At 50.6% G+C, this 24,884-nt stretch overlaps 1 protein-coding gene across 4 annotated transcripts in view; it reads left to right on the top strand.

Annotated features, from left to right (window-relative positions):
• The window catches only part of tenm3 (teneurin transmembrane protein 3), a 199,731-nt gene that overhangs the window by 36,861 nt on the left and 137,986 nt on the right, over positions 1-24,884 (top strand). For 3 of the 4 annotated variants that reach the window (XM_029258797.1, XM_029258796.1, XM_029258795.1), the window contains exons 2-3: positions 8,568-8,893; positions 13,740-14,018. In XM_029258797.1, coding sequence (XP_029114630.1) covers positions 8,662-8,893; positions 13,740-14,018 — 511 coding nt within the window. In that variant the 5' untranslated portion in view covers positions 8,568-8,661. The remainder of the gene's footprint in view (positions 1-8,567; positions 8,894-13,739; positions 14,019-24,884) is intronic. The other variant, XM_029258794.1, reaches the window with a different exon arrangement.

Raw genomic sequence — 24,884 nt, 5'->3', positions numbered from 1 at the left:
ATACAAATGCAGTGTTTTGTTGAAATGCGCTTTTTGTATGACATCAGTTTTCTGTCCTTAAGTGACCCGAAGGTGAGAGAAAACGGTTCCGGACACTTTCGGTTCACTCTTGATCTCAGCCGGTAAGAGCCTTGCACCGGTTTGAGTGGCAGGGAGGGAGGGGGGGGGCGGGGCTTAGCGCCCTGCAGGTCGGCCTCGCCTGGTGCCGCTTCGCAGCACGAATATGGGAGAGGGAACCGAGAGTTTGCTTCCGTACCCCCTAAAAGGCACGGGTTATATCCCATAATCTCAGAAAATAAAGAAATGCATAAGAATAAGCCTCCTAGTTGTATTTTGTTGCTCACACCTGGATTCCCAGCTCCGCGGCGTAATAACGTGTCGACGGGGGCCGGTGGGATTCGTGATTAGTGTCGGCTCAGCATCTTCCAGGATGATGTACAAAGTGGAACATAGTCATGCATCCTGTTGTTTGATGTGTGTGAGACCTGTAGGTGATTATAAATAACTACGGCTGCGGTTATGATAATATGCGGTATGATTGTGTCCTAAATGTGTTTTTTTTTTTAACGGGCGGAAAGAATTTTTGCTGTAATATGTTGCCCTCAGCTGTGTCGGTCAGTTTGCAAAATTATACTTTACGTTTTTGCTTTTGCAGTGTTTTGTTTTTGCAGTGTCTTAAGTCCTGTGTTTACCACGGTTGGAGTATTGGTAAACGGTGAGGGGGCAGCTGGCGGCGTAGCGGTTAGACCCAGTCTGAGGTCTTGGGTTCGAATCCAGATTCTCCCGCCGTAGAACCGCTGAGCAGCCGCTCGCTCTGAAGTGACGCAGGGAAAAATACTCTGCGGTATAAATGGGTAAATCAGTGTAAGTGTCTTTGTGTACAACCCTCATGTTGAAGAAAGGTGCAGGGCAAATAAATAAGGTAGTCAGTATTATAATAATAATTGTAACGATTAGTTAACAGTTATTGGGGGGCAGCCGTGTGGACGTGGGTGCGATGAGAACGATCGCAGCGGGAGTTGGAGGAGGACGCAGATGTGGGCCGCTGAGACCCCTAGGGGGCGCATTGACGTCTGCGAGGACTTGAGAGCGGGGCGAGGCGACAGTTTTCCCAGAAAGCTCCTCTTCGGGCGGCCGCGCGGCCCGTGTGGACGGGTCCCTCCCCGGACGGGGTATTTCCACCCTTTCTGAGGGGTTGTTATTATGTGCGGATTGCGCAACGCCGTAAACGCAGCGGATTATGTTGGATGGCGGTGGCGGCGACAGACCACAGGCGTCGTGTTCTTGAGAGCGCCGACACCGTCCGCAAACCGTAACTTTCCGCGGCTCGTCCCCGTCGTCTCGCCTCAACGTCGAGCTCAGAGTTTGCATTCGCCGCTGCCCAGAGCGCTGCCAGCTGTTGGCCACAAATAAGATCTTTTTTTGTTTTTAAATTAATTATCTGGCACAAAATATCGTGCCACTCATACAAGGGGGATGAACACAGTCCAGGACTCCACACATGCAGGGTTGTTTTGCAGTGATTTATGACAAATAAATACCCCACATGTGAGTTTAATTGAATTTCCCTATTTTTCTTTATTTATTTTATTTATTTTCAGTCACGAAGTCCAGATGCGAGGACCTTAAGCACATCAGAAGGATTTCCTAAAAATAAACTGCAATATAGTATTGAGCCTGTAGTGGTTCCTGTGCTTCTGTCACAGCCACAGCTGCGGTTTGTTTGTATTTGTGTGCGCAAGTGATTCCCCTCTTATGAAGGAGATTTTATCATTTTTGTTTATATGTGTCACTGCATTTTTCCACCAAGCTCAGCGTTCCTCCGTGCTTGGCTTTCGTGGGCTATTGTCTGGACCAGCAGGTGGCGTAGTGGTTACAGCTGTTGCCTTGCAGATACGGTAGCTCTGGGGTTTCAATCCCAGCTCCTGCTGTAGTACCCTGCGTCAAGGTACTTGCCCTGAATGGATACAGTAACAATTGCCCAGCAGTATCAGTGAGTAAATCGTGGTAAGCAGCTCATGGCCCAGTGTTTTACGCCGTCAGGGAAACGGAGCGGCGAATGAATCCGTGCTGCTCGTGTGTGTGTCGAGTGCGAGCTCAGTAACAGCAGGCCATTTGAGCGGTCGAGGGAACGCGCCACCGCCGCCTTGTTTCCCGTCACGGAGCTTTTTACCACGTTTGGGCCTGCGGAGCGGTTCGCGAAGACGAAACGCGAGCACAGGAAACGGGTAAAGTGCAGGTGTACGAACGGATTATTTTTACCTGTTTATACAGGGATGTGGGCAGCAGGGGGCGTAGTGGCTGGAGCTTCTCAGAGGCCCCAGGTTCAGTTCACACCACAGAGCTCCCTTGATTCAAGGCACTTCTGTCCATAGTCATTTATTATTAGTAGTAGTTGTAGTAATTTTGTTGTTATTGTTTATCTGACGCTTTTCCGCAAAGTGACCTTAAGTTGAGGTTCGTACATTAAACAGCTGACACTGATTTACCCTTTTATACAGCTGGGTAATTCATACCTTGCAAGTTCAGGGAAATTACCTTGATCAACGGTATCATTCGAACCCAGGACCTTCCGTAGCAAAATAATGGCTTTAACCCTCTTGGACGAGGTACCTGTCCGAAGGTGGCGCTGCGCTCGGGGCATCGGAACGGCTCCTCCGAGTGGCACGCGGGTGAATCCGTCAAACGAGTGCGTTCCTGCTGCGCTCCAGCTCATGCGACAGCGACCCTTCCGCACGAGGGCGCCTCCCGCATTAGTTCCTGCCGCGGCGGGGCGCCGATCCGCCGCTGCGCCCGTTCGTTTCCACATGCTCGTCAGGTCGCGACCGCAGCTGCTGGAAGGTGCCTGTGAGGATAGCCACCCTCCCCCAACCCCCCACGGCGCCCGGGCCGTCTCTCTCTGCACGTCGACATGTTGATGGGAGAAAAGGTTCGGTAAACTGGATCTATGAACGGTGGAGGAATGGACCTGGGCGAGAGCCCCCCACCCCCCGCTCTGCCATCATCTGGTGCGCTGGACGCCGTCCATCATTATTGCAGTTAAAGTCAGCGCCGTCCACTCGAAGGCCCAGGTTCGAACCTCTTGAGCGGGAAACCCTTCTTCCTCCATGTGACTCTGTTCCAACACAGCTTCCCGCACCCAGGCCGTGTATGTAGGGTCACGCCCCCCGGACCCCCCACAGGCACGCGGGAGGGGCATCCGCAGCGTCGCACCAAGTGCCCCGCAGTGCCCTTCGGGTCCCTGATCTGTCTCTCGGCCTGACCCAGCGTCCATTAAATCAAACCTGTGGATGCGGACGTCGCAGTGTGTGTGTGTGTCCGTGTGCGTGCCTGCGTGTGTGCGTGTGTGTACGTGCCTGCACCTGCCCATCTGGAAACAACTGCAAAGTCCCAGTCTCACAAAGGACACAGAGTATAAATCACAGGAGCCGGGGGGCCGTTTATTAGGGGCCGGTGGCCCCGTCTCGGGTTTCTAAATAAACACAGCACCTGGGTGGGGGGGTGGGGGGGTGACTCCCTCCAGCTCAACTCCTTAAAGGGGATGGATGGGACTGTCTTAAAGGGGAGGGTCTCATTACAGCACAGTGCTATTGGCTCACTCTGATTCTCACTGTGTGCCTCTCTCTCTCTCTCTCTCTCTCTCTCTCTCTCTCTCTCTCACACACACACACACACACACAGACACTAGCAGTGGGTTTTGTCTCACGGTTTTTTGCAAGGTTTGAGTGGAGTGGACCTGGGTTTGAGGCTCTGATCCGCTGTGATGTGCACAAAGGGCCCCGTGTTGTTTGACGCTCAGGACACGAAATCACCTTTCGGTCAGTAGGTCCCAGGTTCTAATCCCACCACCTGCTGTACTCACCCTGAATTAATGCAGTAAAAAACGGCCAAAGAGCCCAGGACCTTCCCTCTGTCTGCACGTGAACGCGGTGAATTGAGTCCTCGCTCGTTCGCCTTGCGCCCACAGGGGTTCGAAGCTCCCGCCTTCCTCTTTATTACTGTGCAGGGGTCAGAGGTCATTATTTTAGCCCAGGTGCTCTGCGGCGTAATTACGGGCGCAGATGTGCCACTTCAGCAGCCGATGCCCCGGCGGGATCCATTTCGGCGTAATGCATCATTTCGATACGCGAGCAAAGGCCTTGTTTCGGACGACGGAAACCTTTCCTGCCCCGTTCGGCTCAGTTCCACTCGTTGCAACGGGGCGCAAAGTGGCTTTGCGGGAAACGGATAAAACTTTTCGTCCTGACTACCGAAATGGGGGCGGAATACTTATTCCTAACTACTAATGAGCGCTTTCGTTCACGGAAATCGCGATGGAAGCGTCGAACACGTGGACCCGGGACATAAAAAGGTTCCGCGAAGCAAGTTGGCTTTTCCATTTTTCACCGAAACCGAAAACGCTCGACCAACACCGGTTCAGCTCTGTTTTTCTTTGCGATGGTAATGAAAAAAATAAAGTGTGTCGCCGTGCGACCGAAAAATAGTAGCGGTGGCTGTGATGTTCCGGCGCGTGGCGTCGACATAGCGCCCCTAGTGGCTGAAGCGAGGCGCGGACGAGGAGGACTCGCCTTCGGAATGTGGAGAGAGAGGGGTGTCGGTCGGTGCAGAGTGCCCCGGGAGCATGTGTTTTGGTGGGCGGAGCTTCAAGAGGCTCTGGGCTCGAGGGGGCGTGGCCAGCCTTTCCAGGTACCGATGCGTTTCCACCCCGACGCCGTCCAGCCAGTTTGGCTCTTCCGCACACCCCCCCGCCCAACCTCACCCCCGTAAGCGTCGGTTTTGTCCGCTGTGATGTAAACATGGAGCCACATGCTGAGCGCGACTGGTAGAGCGAGAGAGAGAGAGAGAGTCGCACCCTCATCACAGCAGAGAGGAAGAAAGGAGGAAATGTGCCGCTTCTTCCATCCCCCCCCAATTCACAGGCGTGTTCACATGTAGGATGTGTTCTTCGCTGCTATTGTTTTTTTTCTTAGGGAGTTCTGCCCTCTGTGGGGGGGGGGCACAGTGATGCTGATGGCGAAAGAACCGGTCTTTGCTGGGGGGGGGGATCACCATTGTCACCTGACTCTGCGTGGAGGACTGTGGGATTGATCTGAGTTGACGAGCGGGACAGGAACTTTGTGAACGTGGCATTTCTTGAGACGAAACGGTTGGGTCTTCGAGATAAACCGCCCCTCCCAAAAACAGCAAATTCTAGAACAATAACCCCCCCCTACCCCCCACCCAACCCGCAAACTCTCCTTCCATTCTGGTGTTCTGCCCAGGATCATCAATAAGGGAAACACGACAAATGTCAGAAAACAAAAGAACCAGAAGGAACACAGGAAGGGGAGTGTTACTGACAGTGTGTTCCACACACACACACACACACTCTCAGACAGGCGGTGCTCCGTCCTCCTACACGCAGGATCTGTTGCACAACAGCGTACCCTTATCAAATATTTAAGCACCCCACTCACATGTGGAGTTGCCGACACACACACACACACACACGGAGGTGTTTTTTCTCGCATGCGAACGATCGCGATTTTGCCAAACCGACACTACGTTCTTTTTTTTTTTTTTTTTTTTAGCGCTCCCTTTCAATTTGTGGGCCGCAGCCTCAACAGACCCACGATGATGCAGCTACTCGCGTTTTTCACCGACACCGCTGACACGTTTAAGGAGGCTGGAATTAATGCGATGGCGCTCATCACTTACTCTGATACTTGGTGATTATGCAGCGTTTGCACAAACCCGAGATTAAGCAGATTAAAAGTGTCTTTAAGGGGCGGGGCCAGGATTTACGGAGAAATCTCCTCCATTGTATTTTTCAGCCTTTTATTTACATATTTATTTCTTTTTTTTTAGTTCAAACGGGGAAAAAAAAGCAAAATGAGCTGAAATTTTTCGTTTCTGCATGACATTCATTTCTGTACACAGCTGTGCATTGTATTGATTATCTCTAAAAGGTGGTAAATAAAGCTGCTTTGGGAAACTGTGCTGTTCAACCCACCCCCTCCATGCCGACCGCGGATCGCATGCCGAGCTGTGCCTAAAACAAGACAAACGGGAACAGATAACCACTTGTGACCGTGTCCCCGGTGCTGGCGGGTGATGGGGTGGGGTGGGGAGGGGGTTTACACCGCGATTCAGGCAGTAATCTCTTTTTCCCGCGTGCGGCTCTCACAGACCCCCCCACCCCCCCAGCGCCCACCCTCCATTCGTCCTGCAGCACTTATGTGTCGCTCTAAATGTTTACAACACAATGAATGAGGGAAGAACTGGCCCCCTCCCCCCCCCCCCCCACACTTGCTCCATCCGGCCCACCCCGGCACTTGAGCCCGAAAAAGGCTTTTAAATGAGAACACGGTTCGCTTTTGCGCGCTGCCGACGCACGTCGGAGCGCAATTAACACAAGTGTGACACCGAAATGTAAAATTGCTGCACAGCTCTGCTAAAATAGCAGCGGAACCAAAAAGAGTGTCCTGCACATTTCCACATTTGCGTTTGTCTTTCCCAGTAGCGCAGCGAGGACTGTGTCACTGCCGTAGAACGGCATCGGCAGCGCGACGCTCTCCCTTATTGCTGAGGATAATGTTCATATTTTGGTGCGAGAAAGAAAACGGATTAGAGGAGACTCCTCTTATTTCGGTTTTATTAAAGGGCAAAGGGCCTGGAAAATGGAGAGTTTATGGCCCGTCTGCACTTCGGCATGTTTGCGTTGTGTCTGTAGGAGCGTCAAGTGCCATTGTTGTCAGCTGTCGGTGCCTTGCAGTCTGAGCATCGCAAACTGCAATCCCACTTCTGCCACCATTTGCATTCACATTTTACATTCATTTATCAGACACTTTTGTCCAAAGCGACTTCCAAAAAACTCCATGTAGTGCTATCAGGCCACACACCTTATTCACCGCGGTGACTTACACTGCTAGATACACTACTTACACTGGGTCACTCATCCATACATCAGTGGAACACACACACTCTCCCTCTGTCAGTCACACACTACGGGTGAACTTGAACAGCATGTCTTTGGAGTGTGGGAGGAAACCAGAGCACCCAGAGGAAACCCTATACAGACACGGGGGGAACATGCAAACTCCAGCGGTGAATAAGGTACTGACTCAAAACTGCTTGAGGAAAAAAGTAACAATATTATCCAGCGGGAAACACTGTAAATTGCATTCGATGAAGGTATCAGCCAAGCGTCAAGTTGATAATAATATAGGGGCGGCAGGTGGCGTAGAGGTTAGGGCCGTCATCTCACAGTCCGTAGGAGCTGTGTTTCAATCCCGCTCTTGCTGCAGTACCCCTGAATTGATATAGTTAATATTACCGTGCTGTACCACTGGGTAAATCAGTGAAGAGTTGATTATCTAAGACTGTAAGTCACCTTGGACAAACGTGTCAGCTAGATGAATTGAAGTGTGTGTGTGTGTGTGTGTGTGTGTGTGTGTGTGTGTGTGTGTGTGTGTGTGTGTGAGAGAGCGAGAGCGAGAGCAGTGTTTACGTGAAGCTGTTACAGAAACACTCCTGTCGTCCTCCATCCAGGAGAAGCGGAACGTCTCACTCCTTCCCAGAATTTCGAACGCCGCTTAGCAGCGCAATTTGTGCTTCCCTGTCGGCGCGGCGTCTCTCTAAAAATGCTTGTTTGTTTATTTGTTTGACGGAGGAGCAGCAGTGTGTGTCCGTGGGAAATAGGAAAAGACCGATGCTGTTTTCACGAGCGTCGAGCTCATAACCGTTTTTTTTTTTTTCCTTTTTTTTTTTTTATGGTTTCGGCGAGTGTTCTTGGCCTGTGTCCGTCTGCATTTTGGAGGGGGTGCTGACCGGGAGGGGGGGTGAAATATGTCGGTGCTTTCGAACAGAGGAGGAGAGGCCACAGAAAACATGCTCTCTGGGAGGCTTCCAAAAAAAGGGGCAGCCAAAAAATAAATTAAAGCGCCGCAATTATCAGAACAGAGAATTAGAAACAGAGAAAGTTTTTGCTAATAAACATCTGAAAAGCACCCCAGGGCTCTTCCGCGTTTATTGCGCTGCTGTCTTGGATTAATGTTTTTTTTTTTTTTTTTTTTTTTTGTTCCCAGGATGTTGTAGGTAGATTTTATTAATTCTTCCTGGCAGCACTTAATGAAAGTTTTTTTTTTTTTTTCCCCCCTTTCCCCCCTTTTCCTCATCAGATGTTCTGATTCATTTCAGAACAGCTCTTAATGGATGTGTCCAAATTATCAGCTGCGATGGATATACAGCAGACGAGTGGAGCTATCAATTAGGACCCCCTACGCACACTCACTCACTCACTCACTCACTCACTCAAACACACACTCACACACTCTCGCACCCTCCCCAGCGCCCGCTTTGGGAACAGAACTCCGCTCGTCAATCAGGAGGTCCGGCTAGGAGCACCCAAGCGTACGCAAAGCCCCCGCGGAGGAGGACGAGGGGGTGGAGGGGGTGGAGGGGGTGGAGCCTAACGGTGGAGGTTGGGAGATGCTGGGATTTGCGAGTCCTTCAAGATTAAGTGGCCAGATTTAGCGCTCTGACCGCCGTCTGCTCTCTCTCTCCTCTCTCTCCCCCCTTCCATCCAGGTAGCCCCTGAGCCAAGAGCTGGGCGGAGCCTCGCGTGACCCCCTCCCCCGCGCCCCACCTCCCGAGCGCCCGCGGACACAGCATGCTGGCAGCATGGATGTGAAGGAGCGCAGGCCGTACTGCTCGCTGACCAAGGGCCGGCGGGACAAGGAGCGCCGCTACACGGGCTCGTCGGGCGACAGCGAGGAGTGTCGCGTGCCCACGCAGCAGTCGTACAGCTCCAGCGAGACGCTCAAGGCCTTCGACCACGACTCCTCGCGCCTGCTCTACGGCGGCCGCGTAAAGGACATGGTGAACCGCGACGGCGATGACTTTTCCCGCCAAGGTGAGTCGTTTACCTTTCGCTCTCAGGCAACAGAGACGCCGACGCCGGTCCGAGTCGAGGGCTCTGCTTCTCCTGCTGTCTGAGTTCAGATGAGCTCGGAAACGAAGGGCTGTGCCGGGTCTGTCCCGCAGCGGCCCTGCTGACGCCGCCAGGTGGTCAGGGTACGAGGGACGTTCGGTCCTTCAAATTGGGCCGATGGAGTAACTCTGCAAGAGGCGGTGTGTCTGGGACCCCCGCGGGGCAGCCAGAGCAGGCAGAGACCGTCCGTCAGGGACAGGCCCAGCAATTTTTTATTTGTCACATTGCAAAATTATTATTTAATTTATTTGACTCGAGGCGGGTTACAGTGTGAGGTTCGTACAGTATGTTTCTCACAGTGATTTAGCCATTTTTACAGCAGGGTAATTTTTACTGCATCATTTCAGGCTAAGTACCTTTATCAAGGGAGTTGCAGCAGGAGTGGGATTTGAACCCATGACCTTAAAGTGCAAGTATGCAGCTCTAAGCGCTACTGCACCAGTTCTAAATGCATAAGAACTGGAAAAAAATCAGTGCAGCTCAATAAGAAAAAAAATCAGTGCGGCTCAGTAGAGTCATTGATTAGCAGACGATTTGCAAGTTTTGTATATGTATATAAATGTTTATATTGAAATGTTTTTGCTGCTCGTCAGCCACTTCCATGGGAGAATTAGCCAAATGAATTGAAAAGCAGAATTAATTAACCTGCCTAAACTAATTTGCTGCAATTAACAGGTAAATAACATAGACAGGGGTCAGGTAATTATCAACTTTGGGCAGAGAACAGAGAAACACTCTGTTTTTTTTTCTTTTTTAATAAAATAAAAAAACTATGTTTTGGATGAAAATTCCAGGATGTGATTATTAAAGAGACCTGTTTTGGAAACGGTGACAGTGTAGCTTTTGCTTCATCAACGGTTTATTGATTATTCGCTAATACCAATTAACGCTTCATAAATATTTGAGGGAAAGAACATAATGACTTAATTGTCTTATCATTAATTTTTTTATTGTATGTAAATTGGCGTTCATTTAAAATTAATAGAGTTTTAATTGAACTGCACTCAGTATCTTAATGAGTGGTTCCCTTCTGATGCTGCGCGCCGAGGTTCGAAATGAAGACGTCTTCTAAGACACACTGGGAGCTCCTTTCTGGTACCACATTGCCAACATTTTCTAATATTAAAATACGATTAGGTTCATTTTCAAATGTCGAGTTTGCATGATGTTTTTTTTTCCCTTTACAAACCAAACCCTAAAACATCTGCATTATGATGATGGTTATTATTATTATTATTTTTGAAGGGTGTTCAAATTGCAATTTCCCAGTTAATGTCCATTTCCTGAATAAGGGGATGTGGAGGGGGATTTTAAGACCTAATTTTTGCACCTTTTCACCTGGAAATTTTTGCAGTAAAATGTAATTTATTCTCAAGTAATTGCAACGTGTTCTCCAGAAATGATTGCTATAAATATTTCTTCTTCTTGAGGGTCCAAAATATAATGTATCTGACATATATATATATATATATATATATACCTTTCTGAAATTTCACAATTTTAAATTATTCACTCTTAAAATATTTTTTTAAATACAGATTTGAATGATGAAGTGGAAACGCTGCTTTATTCAATGGAATTTGATTCAACTAGAAGCTATTTCCCATATTTCTCTTGGCAGCGAATCGCTGTGTGCACATGAGAAATTAAAGAATGTTAATAGAATGTGTTTTTGTATTTTCGGCCAATAGCTGATCGTTAACGAAATAAATCAGTGCCGATTTTTCCGTTGCAAATGCATTACTTTTGTCCATTTTTTGGGGCGCGGTGTCAGGAGACCGAATGACTGGAGTTTGACGTCTCACTTTTCATGTCCGAACTGGGCTAATGGAGGTGAAGCCCCCGCTCCCGGGGGGTGACCTGCACCGCAGCGCGAACACACCACCAAAGGGGCATCGCAGCTCTCTCAGCACATGGGAAGATTTTGCACAAAAGTTATTAACTGTGGGGGGTGGGGGTGGCGCAAATAAATAATGCATCGACGCTTTTTATTAGGTCATATTTGGAAATCCTTTGCGTGAGGAGCCCGTACACCGAACGCTGAGCCCGAGATTTGTGACCAATTTAACATTAAAGTTCCCTTGTTCTGCTGCTATAAAAAGCATCTCTCTAGTTTTTTCGTTGGACTAAATAGAGGGAAGAATGTAGTAATTTTGTTTTCACAAATTTGTATGATTTTTGTTCTTTCCCTGTACTAATTTACATTATCACGTTGTATGAATATTTGTGTAAAATAATAATTTAAAATATTTAAATAAAACAGCACATTTTTTTCTTTGATCTCCTATAATATTTACAGTTGCTGTTGTTTCTTTTTTTGTTTAACCCTTTCAGGGAGTTTTCAAAAACATTCATGAGCGCAGTTAATAATTGCAGCCATAAATATTAGTATAGTTTATTTAAAAAAAGGAACAGAAATTTTGCTGGAATATTTGTTCTTTTTGACTTAAGTAGATCAATTATTTAAATTTTTTCTTTTTTATTCTTCTCTTGCAGTTAAGGTATAAATATGTGTATAAACATGAATATAATAGAATTTTAAAAGTTAAATCCTTACATGATACGCAGTTTCAAAGTTCTTGAAACGTTTCATGGGTTTCCATGATTTTCTTTGTTCTCCCACTGCTGCTGTTTCCAGCCCTTTCGCGACTGAGATGCGTCTCAAGCTCCGTGCATGAATTCGGCAACGAAATCTGAATCGACTTAATTGTTGGCGCCGCCGCCAAACGCGCCCACAGAACGGCGGAGAAGCGTTTGCTGTCATCTGCCTTGGATTATGTCTCCGAGAGCTCAGCGACGGCCGAGCCGAGGCGAGCCGGGCCAAACCGCAGCCTTCGAGCGTCCCGTCGTTGTCACGGCGACCACCCCCCCAGAAGAGTCTCGCCGACTCCCTTTCTTCTCCAGCGGCGAAGCGAACTCGCGCCATGTCGGATGCTGCCAAACTGCTGCCTTCGCCAGAAATATGTTTTACGCTTTACTTCTTCAAATGTGTCGCCCATTAAGCTGTAATTGGCAGTCGCCGAAATAAATGAAAAATGGTGCGCGCCGTTCGGCCGTTTGTCACAATCCGTCGAATGTGATTTAGTCGGGGCCGTAAAGAGAGCAGAGAACTCTTGACACATCATCGCCGTCTTGTTTTGATGAACTTTTTTTTTTATGTCAACGAGTAACAAACTGCACGTGAGCTGTGGGAACTACTGCGGTAAATTATCTCGGTTTCTCGGGCTCTAACGGTCCAAACATTGGCAGTTTTGTAACACTTAAGAACGCGGTTCTGTCTCGAGTCTTTGGAAGCTGTGGGAGATGTCAGTAACCCCGTGCAGCGCCAAAGCGCAGATGTCGACCGCGGCGGCCGATTCGTGTTTATTGACGTCTGTCTTTCGTCTCGATCGACGGGGGTCCGCGGTGCAGATGTCGGCGATGACAGCAGCGCGCGGCCCGAGATGTTTTCTTTTCAAAAAAGTCTGAGGGTCGAAGTAAAAACCAATTGTGGACTGGAGGAGACGTAGCTGGACGTGCGGTTCATCTCCTTCAGTCCGGCAGTGGGGGGTCATGGGGTAAAAATGTTGTTTGCAGAAACATGGTTTGTTTCACGGTCCTGTGTTTCGGGGTCAGTCGATTTAGTGTGTGTGTGTGTGTGTCTGTGTGTGTCTGTGTGTGTCTGTGTGTGTGTGTGTGTGTGTGTGTGTGTGTGAGAGCAGCCCTATCGTCTTACACCTATTCTTAGGCCGGAGGAAATCCATTGTGTGGCGTGGAAGCGTAACCCTCCAGACTCCATTTACCTGTCCACAGGTGTGCTGTTCTTAACACCCGAGAGGCTCCGAGAATCACTCAGCTAAGCGTCCACCTGTGAGACTGAAAGGAACCTCTGGGGCCTGGGGGTTATGTCAGGGTGGGGCTTTGACCCTAGGGTTGACACAGGGGCAGCAGAAGGGGGTACAGGGACACGGACAAACACGGGGACACACAATGCAATCAAGTATAAAAGGGCTTCACTTTGTTTGTGGTTGGCTGTCCACAGGACAGGTACATTTTACAGCTTACCTGTTCCATCAAACTGTAGACTTGTCCACGTTGGGAACATATCAGAAAGAGAAAAATAAGAAAATGTCTGGGTTTCGCCCAAAACAGCAGGAAACTGGGAGCTATTTTGCGTTTTATTTTTTTGATAAATTTTGACAAAACAAATGCAAATGATGCAATGACCGACGTCCACACAGTTTCTTAAGTATGATGGCTGTCGTTGTTTTGCATCACATTTCTTAATATTTTACGTTAACTTATTGTGAAGGGCCCATCGGACAGCTATCCGAACAATTCTTCCTGACTACGAAAATTTATTTTAATCCCCCCCCAATGGATCGGAAGGGACTGTCGAGACGCCAGAAGTGTCCAGCGACACAGACTGTCCAACATGCCAGGTGTAATCTCTATTCATCATTTCCTTTTCATTAAAATCTTTATTAAAATAAAAAAAATGTAGTTGAAATTAAAATCCGTCATGCAGAAACTAAAATATATGTATATATAGCGTAAAAACTGTTTAATAAAACCAAAGAATATAAAATTTAATGAAAATTTAAGCAAATTACCTGCCCTGGACAGTGAGACAACCGCTAACGTCGAGCCCTGTATAGGTAGCGGTGCGAGGCTGGAGGTGGAGCTCTGATCGGCTCGCAAACTAGAATAGGTGTTGAGGTGGGGGGTCGGGGTCGGGGTCGGGGTCGGGGGTCGGTGTTGCTGACCTTCTACGTGTCTCATCCTACAGGGCAGAACTTTAACCTGCGACAGCTGGGCATTTGCGAGCCGCCCCCGCGCAGGGCTCCCGCCTTCTGCGCTGACATGAGGTTGCCCCACCGCGGCTACTCGGTGGGCGCCGGCTCCGACGTGGACGGCGAAAACGAGGGGGTGATGTCGCCCGAGCGAGCCATGCGCCTCTGGGGCCGGGGGGTCAAGGCCGGGCGGAGCTCCTGCCTGTCGAGCCGCTCCAACTCGGCCCTAACCCTGACGGACACGGAGCACGAGAACAAGTCCGACAGCGAGAACGGTGAGTGCGCCTTTCTTTATTGCTGCGGCCCCCGGGTCCACCTCCTCCGCCGGAGCGGCGAGGGAGGGGAGGCAGCCATTTGCGACAGAGGGGCGTCACCGTCAGACCCGCCGGTCCTCAGTCGAGGGCCCTCAAGTGCGTCGAGCTTGGCAAAAAAAAGGGCCGGTGCAAGCACCCTGATTGGCGGAAGGGTTTTAATTATGCGTCGTTGCTGCAGGACAGGGTTGAGCGGCTGCGCCCGCCGGCGTGACATTAATCCGCAACGTGACGGTGGCGGCGGCGACAGGGGTAGGGAAGAAAGGAAGAAATCGGCCCAGGACGGAGTCACCCGGTCTGCGGGAAGACGTAAAGCAAGTTTTCATGAAGCTCTCCCCCGGGGTGCGAGCGCAGACAAAGATGGCTTGAGCCGTCCCGCGCCGGGCCGTTCGGAAACGCGGAGCGGTTCGTGCGAGCGCTTCGCTAACACGCTCCTCGGTTTGAAGTGCAAATGCAGCCTTGCTTAAAAAGGAGAGCTGCACTGCGTACATACTGAAGCTTTTTTTCCCTGAACGGGGAGGTCAAGCCAATAAAAAAGAAAAAACTTGCTCTATGGTGATTTTTAAAGTGCTCCATGGGAAAACGGCACGTTTTGGGAGCCTTTCCGGAGCCGCGGGCATCGGAAACGAGTCCTTTGTGCCGCACTTCATCTCATCTTCCGTGTTTTTGTGCGCTCTTTAAATTTCCCAACGTCTTCATTTTTCCGCTTTAAATGTGGTTTTATGTCGATCTGAATGCGGCACTTGAGCAAAGCAGAATAACCAAACACACTCTTCATTTAAGGCCGAAAAGACAATCCTTGAGCGCGTTTAAAGGTGCGCCGCACAATTTGATGCCGTGTAAAGGGTCTCTTCAGGGTCTCCCGGCGCTTTCGGTCTCATACAGGTGTTCTCTCAATTTAATAACACGGGGGAAAATGTTACAAGTACCACGTTTTTTCTTTTCTTAATTAACGCCGTTGAAGGAGAAGAAAGCGCTGAATGCACTATTTTTAAAATGCTTGCTGCGATGATCATTTAGGTGTGCTAAACGCGGAGTTTTAGGTGTTCGAGAAGCCGACGTGTCCCGGATCACGAGCCGAGGTGTCCCCCGGGAGCCCCGCGTGCTCCACGGTTGCACATTAATATTGTTTATTTTCCTGCTATTTTTTCAGCCGCACGCTTAGTGTTGTTAAAGAAATAAATGAGCAGTTCTGCATTTAAAGAGGGTTCGAGATTTATGTCATGTTGGACGAGCTAACTGGTATATTAGTGGTGATCGGTTAGTTATTGGTAACTATTCACTAATTGGTTACTGGATAATTAATGGCGGATTCTGTTTTTATCGGTTAATTGTTATTGTTACTTCCTGTTGGCTGTTGGCTATTTGCCGTCTCTTTGGCTCTCAGTTCATTCCTACTTAATCCCTGCTTAGTTCCTAATTCCTACTCAGTTAGTATCATGTTGATCATTATTGACTAATTACTTTATTGTTGTCTGTTTCATAGGTCTTTTATAATAATTTTAGTCGTAATCTGTCCTCTGAGGAAACAGAGGTCTGTGTGTGTGTGTTTTACACGGGATGCTTGCAAGGAGAATCACATCCCATCAAACACTGGACGTGAAGGTGTCTTTTATTCTTTTGTTCTTCTGAGACGTGACGCAGGAAAGGTGACATGATCATGGCACTGACACGTCTCTGTTAGCTGCCTGCCGCTCTCAGCTCACACCGCTGGACGGTAACATAGGATGAGAGGCAGCAGCTGTGTTGGCGGGGCTGACATGGTTTACCGTGGTCCTGCTCAGTAGTAACCCCGTCCTCTTAATGCTCCCAATTCCTCGGCCAAAGCTGTCAGAGCTGTGTCTCGCTTTATCTCGGAGCGTTAAACATTGAGTTTAACGTAAACCATTACTGAAAGTGTGATCGTATACTCTGGCGTAAATCAGCGCAGTGTTATTGCTACAGTGTGCTGTTTTAGTTTTGTGTGTGTGTGTGTGTGTGTGGAAAGGGGCCTCCTGGGAGGCCGTCACGCTCAGAGGAGGTAGGTTTTAACAGCCGATATCTGAGACTGCGGTGCAACGCGTACGGCTCGCTCCCACGGCAACGGCCTGACCACGCCGGCAGAAATCAATCACCGCATCCTTCAGGGGTCACCGGGGCGGGGTTAGGCATGACAGGGAAGTGCTTTAACCGTTCCGCCTTCTCTGTTGCAGAAAAGCCCGAGAAATAAACCAAATGCCCTGAACGAACCCTGAAATCCTACTTTTGGAACGTGTCTGTTACCCAAGAACTAATCCCGGTGGTCGGAAACTGCATTTCGTCCCGTCGGGGCGCCCATAAGCCGACAGCAGTTTGCTGCGTGTCAGTGATGGGATGTCGTCGTTGGGCAGGCGACAGTGCCCAGGAATGAGCGACCAGAGAGAGCTGCCATGGGGTGTTAGTTAAACACCACTGTCCATAGGCTCAGGAGGTCATTTTTTACCACACAGTACTAATCGATGATGTTTGAAGACTCATAACCGCAGCACCTGTGATGTCGGTGCTATCTCAAGCCCATGGTTCGAACCCCTGCTCTGCAGTTGGCTGAAATGCCTCCTGGGTGGTCAACAAACTTGCCACACATGGCTACGTTCCTGAACGGATGTTCCAAGTGAAGACCTGGTCCTTACGGTAATGAATACACCTTCCTGGTGTGTGTTGAGGACAGACGCTCCTCGGAACCCGGTGACTGGTGTTTAACCTCTACGCCCTCTGCTGTCCTCTGTGCGTCACTGGCTCAACTCCTGAAACCTACTGTCTCTAGACTCTGGATGACTGTGTTCGCGGTCCTGGCACTTTGAAACGAACAAGATGAGTCCGGCTGACTGCTTGGTCCGTGATCGAGGAGAGAAGGCGAGCCGGCGTCAGGTTCGAGTGACGCAGACCCGCTTCTACCTGAATGGCGTCTTTTCCTACACTCCTTCAAGATCTGTGTCTGCAAGGGTTGCGGATACGGGGCTGTTCTTGGTTTACGAGCCTTTGTGTCTCGTGTGGATGCGGGGACGAGTCTAAAATCTCATGTCACTATGACATTTGTCGTACGCCGCATCGATCGGTTCTTTCAGAAATGTACCAAGGGCCGACGAGAGGGGCGCCATTCATCCCATGTGGCCCATTTTGGTTCCAGTGGTTTATTCTTGAAAAAAAAATTGCGCAGATTTCTTTATTAGTGTAAACGAGCGCATTACTTTTCGGGCTTTTTTCCGTGTGGTTGATGGACTCCCGTTTTGTGCCTCGCTCACACATCGACGCTCATTCGTGCGGCCAGAGTGATGGCTCGCAACTCCAAGCCGCTCGGTTCCCCGCGGATGGGAGGTAAATCCGTTCATGTTCCGAGGAGAATAAAAAGACAGCAGCTGCTCTAAGCGAATCACATAGTCGGGAGGTTAGCGGTGGAGGGAGCGCGGTGTGTACCGCGTGTGACGGTAAGTCTACTGCTCGGAAATGTTCCTCCGCTAGGGAGGTGTCACAACCAATTCGCGGTGGATCCAAAAACACGACTAGGATGGGGTCGCATATGCTGTTGTCAGAAAGGCACGGTACCCGAGACTCGGGCCTTTGGTTTGTTGGAATTTAATTTAGTCTTCTAGCCTCAGACCAGATAACTTTTCCATAAAGCAGAACATTCCCATAATGCTCCCTTACTGAAAACTAATACCGACGCCAAACTTAAAAATACAGTTGTGATGCCATGTCTGTCTGTAAATGATTTATTTACTTCTTTCATTACACTTTGTTTGCTTTGAGCTACATTTAAATGTAGAATGACTCAGAAGTACTGTCTCCACAAATTCCTATTCGGTGCAGTTTGCTGACTGATTTATCCCGTTGTTGAACGTTCATTAACAGACAGGGGCTGTAAACACCGTGGAAGTGATTTGTTAATCCAATCGCACACTTTTGTTCTATTTGGGTGCTCTTCACTGCCAACTAAAGGCCAGGTGTGGAAATGCAGGTTATTTTTTGCTTGGTAAGAGACTGAAATTTTAGAAAACAGAGCACCTCAAAAGCGATTAAAAATAGAGAAACATTAATAAATAACCAAACAAACTGGAAGCGTTTATCTCTTTCAAAATTTACAAACTCAAACATTTGTAACAGCCTGTGTCTTTTATCTTAAGGAAAAAAGGGGCCAGTTGAGCTGCTGCTGGGTTCGCCAGGACGCCTGGCGTCCAGCTGGCGTTACTGTTCCTTCCCTCACTGTGACCTTTGATGGTCCAGCTGGACATAAATGGTGAATTGCTGAATGCCCAAGTCAGCAGTGCCGCTCTCTCCAGCATGTCCCGGGGGTCCCACTTTCTCACCCGTGTCTTCGGTGTCTGTGTTCCCAGGAGCCTAAAACATCAGCATCCAATGCTTTGTCACCTGCGTCACTATGGAAACGTTTCCTGCATTTGCAAGGAGAAACTACTACCTTCCTACCCATCTCTCGCTCCTTCCCATCATGCCATCCCACCCCCAGTAAAGGAACCGGTGCTGTAACATCTCTGTGATACAGACGTGTTGTTCTTTGCTGCTTCACACTGGACCATTGCAGGTCTTGCTTTTCCCTTTCCCAGCAGAAAATAGAAAGCAGACGGCAAAGCGGCGCTCGGGTCTTGCGGCGTATCGGGTCCCGGCTCCTCCTCTTCACCGGGGGCCCGATCATCCACCGGTTCTCATCGACGATGTCGACCAGATGTGTTTACAGAGGGAGGGCGGGGTGGCTAATTGAGGAGGGTTTTGGAGACGCCTGGAGGAGAGCTGCTGGGTCCAGGCCGGAGCAGCGGTGCTGCCCTTTGATTTGTCATCAGCGGAGCCGTTACCTACCTTTGTTCGTTGAGTAGGGCAACCAGTTCTTTGTTTATCATTAGAAATGCCAGGAATTCATCTAACAAGGTGATTTTTTTGGAAAGAATTAACTGCGTTAGGCGACGAATGGGTGTTTTTTTAATTATTCTTTATTTTACATGCAGACAGAACAGTTGCAGGAGAAAAACAAAGTTAGCAAGTTTTACTTGGACAACTCGAGATGCAAATTGCCGAGATTATTCTGTGATTATTACGGGCCGTACGAGCGCATTAAAGATGCGCACAAAGCGGGCCCCGTTCGGGGCCGCTCGGCTGATAAGGGACCGCAGAGGCACGCGGATCGGCGCCGGTGCCCCGCTGGGAGATGGTAAATTCAGTCCACTGATCATCCAAGGCACAAACGCCTCAATCTGTGCGCCGTTCGTTTTCGCCGCCCGTTTATGATGCGCAGAGAGAATGAGTGTTAGGCTCGTTTGGTCGCGGGTCCAAAGAGCACGGCGCCACCGTCTGTGATGCGTTTGAAGGGGAGAAATTGGACGGGCGGCGAGTTGGTGTTTATCTCGGCCGAGAGTCCCGGGCGAGCGCTCTGCGGCTCCTCTCTTCTCCTTCCCCTCCTTTGTGGAGATGCTAGCTTATCGTCCTCAGCAGGACGCCGCAGGACTCGACGGCCGTTTGATGTGCGCTCCTTATGGCCCCTTTCCTTCCCTTTCGCGCCTGTCCTTAAATACTTCTCCCGCTGTTTGTCCTCCGTTTGGGCCAACGACCATTCTGGCTCCTTCGCTCCTTTGCGTCCGAGGGGTTCGCGTGATCCTTGGGGCGGTGGCGGGATGTGGCGGTCTGCCCCCACCCCCCAGGAGGAGGACGCTTGCTCAGATTGATCTCGCATGTTGAACGGCGCTCGGCGGTACGGGTTCACCCTCAGGAAGGGACCCAGGGCTGGGGAGCGCAGGCGGTTTGGACCTCCGCGCAAGCCAAGATCATCAATTATGAGCCCTTACGAGCCCTTCCACAGAGGGGCCTCCGTCTGACAAGCAGATTAATTGGGTAACTGCACATTAATTACCGAAAAATGGAAGCGTTTGTGGGAACCTTTCTGGAATTTCTCCTCTTCCGTTTTCATGCCAAAGCGTGGGGAAGAGCGCAGTCTCGGAACAGCCTAAGTGAATTTACAAACCGAAAGACAAGGCCGCCTGTGCCTGCTCTTGTTTTTCACTGTAATTTCCTTTTTCGAAAGCAGTACGTTGGTTACCGTTGAGCTGCTGCGCGTGATCTTTGGGGCGTCGCGACCCATGAGGCTGCGCTATAAAGTCAGCTCTTGGTCTCCTGCGACAATGGCAGGCTGTCGGGCGTACAACAGCAGCACACACTCTCTCGTACTATCGGGGGAATCGAACGTCGCCAGTTCTAAAGGGCTTTTCTCGGGGCATTTTTTAGATACGGCATCACCGCCGTGACATGGAATACCTCGGTAGCATCACACCTGACCAAAGGGCTCTCTCTTTGCTGTTGGAGTCACTGAGATTAATGTTTTATTCTAGCATCTCCAGCGAGTAAAGCCAGCACTTTAGACACAGTTTAATTACCGTGCCTTTCCAGCTGTAATTCTAATTACAAAGATATAAGGTCTTTGCTGATCAGAGTCGGGCACATTGTGACTTATTTCTGTTAAACGCACAGGTTCTTCAGAATTTTATGGGTCACCTGGGGTATTAATTTTTAGGTGCCCTGCAATTAAACTGTTTTAATAAGGGTTTGCAGAAGCCTATCTGAAATACTTCTCCGAACAGTAGGATTCTTTGAGCGGGGGAGGGGGGAAAAAAGCTTTTAAATTGTATAAATCTCAGGTGACCTGTTCTCGTCAAATGTTAAAATGTAAGTCTTGTACATATCGCGCGTTGTCATGTGAAAGCAGTCCGGAGAGACTTTGTTATTCAGAGTTTCTCCGAAATGAGGCAAAAGCTTCCCCTCCCCTCCAAAATTGCGAAATGTTTGCGATTCGGGCACGGATCGCTCCGACCGCTCACCTCCAAAGTAACTGGCGCGATCATCCAGTAAGCTGGCGGCAACCAGGCTCCAGGTGGTCTACGTCCGTACAAAGGAGCACCGGGCGGAAGAAGACGAGCGGCACGTAGAGGGTGTGTAGGAAATAATGTGTGCTGTCGACCGGGTCCCGGGGAGACCGCCATTACTTGCACTCCTCAAATTAGAGTAGCTAGCGGAGGCCCGTCAGCAGTCCTGCGGTCGGCATTTCGCCTGTAGAGACTAATTAAGGGCCTCCTGACTGCCGTAAAAGCCCCAAAAATCATTTACAACTCAGACGCAGCTTACGCTGTAAAACATGAACTTTTATTGCTTTTATTTATATTGCTTGTTTTTTATTGCCATCCCCTTTATATCATCATTTATTGATTAGATCATATTCGCAGGCGGTACGACGGCACGGGCGCAGTTATCAGGTGCGCCGGCCAAAATTTGCGCACGGTGAGGACGTTCCGCGAAGTTCACGCTCGACCGGATTGCACTCGAACCTCATGACCGGCGTCGGACGGACGGCTCTCTTCTTGATTAAGACAAATCAGCAGAAGTTTCAGGCTGCAGCGACACCCGTTTCTTCTCCATCACTCGATCGCTTCGGCGGAGTATTTGTTTCAAACCACGGGCGCTCTGCAAGGGGAGCCAGGTCCACTCTCCGCTCGTACCGCAAGCCGTTGTGCATTTCCCTCCAGGTGCCTGAGGATGTGGAGCGCAGGGATGATGGAGCGAGATGCTCTGCCAACAAGCGCTCCTTTCTTTGGAGGAACGTTTCCAGCTTATCGGGGGAAGGGATACGTTTACACCGTATGTTCCTGCGCGGGGAACCCGATCCGACCCCAAACGTGCGAGGTGACCGCTGCGAGGGATCACGCTGTTCCCTCGTCCCTATTAATGGGCACGCATATAGCCTGCGTTGCCAAAATAAATGGATGTCACTTAACGCCAAGATTAATAATGGGCCTTAAACCAGAGAGCTGGGATCCAATAAAATTTTCATGGGGCTTCATAATGCGTGTAGCCTGATCCGAGAGCAGACTCCGTGCCCGGTTTGGGGTCGGAACCACATTCCGAGCTCACGTCGAACGCATCCAGGTACTTGGAGAGTAAGGCGGGTCACAAACACCTCTGTGAACAACAGACCGAAGCTGCTGCCGTTGGCCCCGGAGTCGAGGCCCGGTGGGGCCACGTCACTTGCTATCCCTGTGTTCCGCTCCATCGGTGCTGCCTCTGCGTGCGCGGCGCATCGAAGCCTGCCTGAAGGAAACGGGGACGGCGATCTGTTCGACGGGATTAATCCACAGACAACAGCAGAGGCCCCTTTGGCCTCTGCTTAATCTGGCTGATTCATCTGGGCCGCGACACGCCCCAGGAGTCCAGGGAAGGGAATTTGGCCGAAGCGGCGCTGGCCATTTTAAAAGGAATTATCGTTTGACTGAGCGAGAAAGAGCCGGGCTCGGCGGTGCTTCTGCCGTCCGCTCTTCGTTCGCCAGAGTGACGGATTGATCCCGGTGTCCGAGGCGCACGCGCTGGCTGCCGAGGCGTCTTAATGGGGCCGTCGGCTGGGGATCAGATCATCGGGCCTTCGAAGACGGCAATGAGGGAGCGACGTCGCCGCTAAAGCCTTTTCCCTCCAAATTCGCTCAGACGCCACGTTGCTCCGTTTGGCGGTTTTTGGTGATGTCACGCAGCCAAACGGCGGAGCGAGATCACCCAGGTGCTAACGAAGGTCGATTAGCGAGCGGCGGTAATATTTCCGTCAGAAGCCCTCCACTTGTTCGTTAGAGCAGTTAGCGCCGACACCTGTGACTTTCTCGCACGTCAGCCTCCAGAAGAACTCATTTGCATCTTCGTCAACCCGGATCCAGCTACTCTGCTACTCTGCTACTCTGCCTACTTTGCCGCTCTGCGTTTCCGCAGAGGTCTTGCGGGACTCAGACGCCGCTCTTGTCGGCAGCTCGGCCGAAGCCGGCGTTAATATTCGCGGCAGTTTCCGAGTTTCGGCGGTTTACCCAGTCTCGGTGGCAGCGTCGCTATCGCAGGTCGAAAAAGGAGCGCGCATTAGAGAGCGATAGCGGACATTAAGCTGTGTCCGGCGTTGTCGCTCGGATTGGACGTGGCTCATTGAGACGGGGATGAATGCAACGGCTGTAAGGAGACTCCAACAGGCGGGGATTATCTCCAAGGCGCAGATAAGAGCAGAGAGTGCGTAGCGGACGGGCTCGGCACTCTCGTGGCAAAGAGGACGCTCCGCCGCAGGAGGGAGGGAAATGACACCCCTGCGCTTATCTTCCAGCGCACACGTACACTTAAACACACCGCGCTCACGCGCTCCAGCACATTGACGGAAGAGCCCGGGCACTCGGAGGAGAGAGGAGGCGCTGTTGGAGAGGCGAGATGTAAATTCACTTTTGCTCAACTTCTCGCACACACTCCCTCCCTCCCTCACTCACTCACTCACTCTCTCGTTCACATACGCACGCACGCACGCAGCTAGCAGATTGTGTCCCAGCTACCCCCTCTTCCTCACCACCAGTCATCCTGGCAGGTACCTCTGTCTGTTTGCCAGAGAGGTCTGGTGAGGGGGCGGCGGGGGGCGGCGAACAGAGGGTGCAGGGGTGGGCCACGGGCTGTGTACCCAGCATGCCCTTTTGGGAGCCGCACAACCCCGTGCGCGGGAAGGCGGGGCAGGTCTGATTGGCTCCTTCAGGTGACTGTGAGAGCAGCTTCACCCCCCGTCCCCCGCACTCAGGCCCTGCGACCGCTTCCCCAACTTTGTTGAACGTGCGACCTCGTAATCTTCGTGCAAACACGCGTCCGCTAAGCAGCTTACGCAGTGCCCTCCCGTAAAACGAATGTGGGGCTCGTTCCTGCGGACGCTTGCAGGAAGACACCCTCCGCTCGTTTGCTCGACGCACACATTGTTATCCAAAGTGACTGAAGGCATACATTTATAGCCGTTTTGCGATGCCCGTGCCGTGTCCCTAAACCAAGGTCAGCAGTAACCTCGAGGAGTGCGTCCGGCTCATCACCCGCCGCCCCACCCGCTGTCCCGACGGATCGGCTCGGTTGTTTCTAATGGAAAGCGGACCAGGTTACCGGTCCAGTCCCGCCTCCTTGTTCTCAATTACATTTGATATGTTGTGATGGCGTTGCTGGGCCAGCTTTGTTTGCGGGGAGATTTGCGGCCCCTGTCACGGCCGTCAGGCTCCGCCAGCAAACCGAAAGCAGCCTTGATGCGCTGCCGAGTGAGAGATGGCTTCAGTTAGTGGACAGTGATTGTTTTGCGGCTCACGACGTGTTACGCGTCACCATTACAGCTGAGTTATGGAGCAGGGAAATTACAGCAGGTCTCCGCATTTCGGAAATGGCTTCTATCCGAGACTGTGCCCGAGGGTGGCATCGGCACAATGGCACAATGTATATGCAGCAGGCTGCCGTCTTCCTTTAATATTCGAGGAAGAGACTTCACTCAGGTTTATATTAACCGCCGCCCAGCATTTCCCTCCAATTTTATTCCAGGACTCAAAAGTGACTCGGTCCCGGTGGAACAACGTACCTGAGGAACTGGAGGGGAGGTCAACCACAACAGCGATGGCCGCACGGTTCCGTACCTTCCCCCAATACTGCCGACCCTTCAGTCTCCGAAGATTCTGCATCACGTCGCACTTCCTGTTTGGGCTGTGAGATCTTGTTGCCGGGTGCTTGTGCACCAGTCGGAGGCAAGATTTTGCCGTTTTTCTGCTTCGGTCATGGTGTTGTTTTCAAAAAATGAGCTCAGCTGTAGCCTGAGGAGGTGGACGGGTCAGTGAGGAAGATGTGCACTCTAGAGCAGGTTTTTAAGCTCCGTGCCAAGAGATGCGCCCTGGGAGAGCGCTGGGCTGAGACGTGAGCGTTGGGGTGCGTTGTGCATGATAAATTCTGTTGTTATTTCTTCACGACTGCCTGAATTTCTTTTTTTTTTAAACCACATCGAGAGGGGAAACACAA

This window comes from Scleropages formosus, chromosome 16, assembly GCF_900964775.1.
Source record: "Scleropages formosus chromosome 16, fSclFor1.1, whole genome shotgun sequence".
Lineage (NCBI taxonomy): Eukaryota > Metazoa > Chordata > Actinopteri > Osteoglossiformes > Osteoglossidae > Scleropages > Scleropages formosus.
This window is presented reverse-complemented; position numbering and strand designations above follow the sequence as displayed.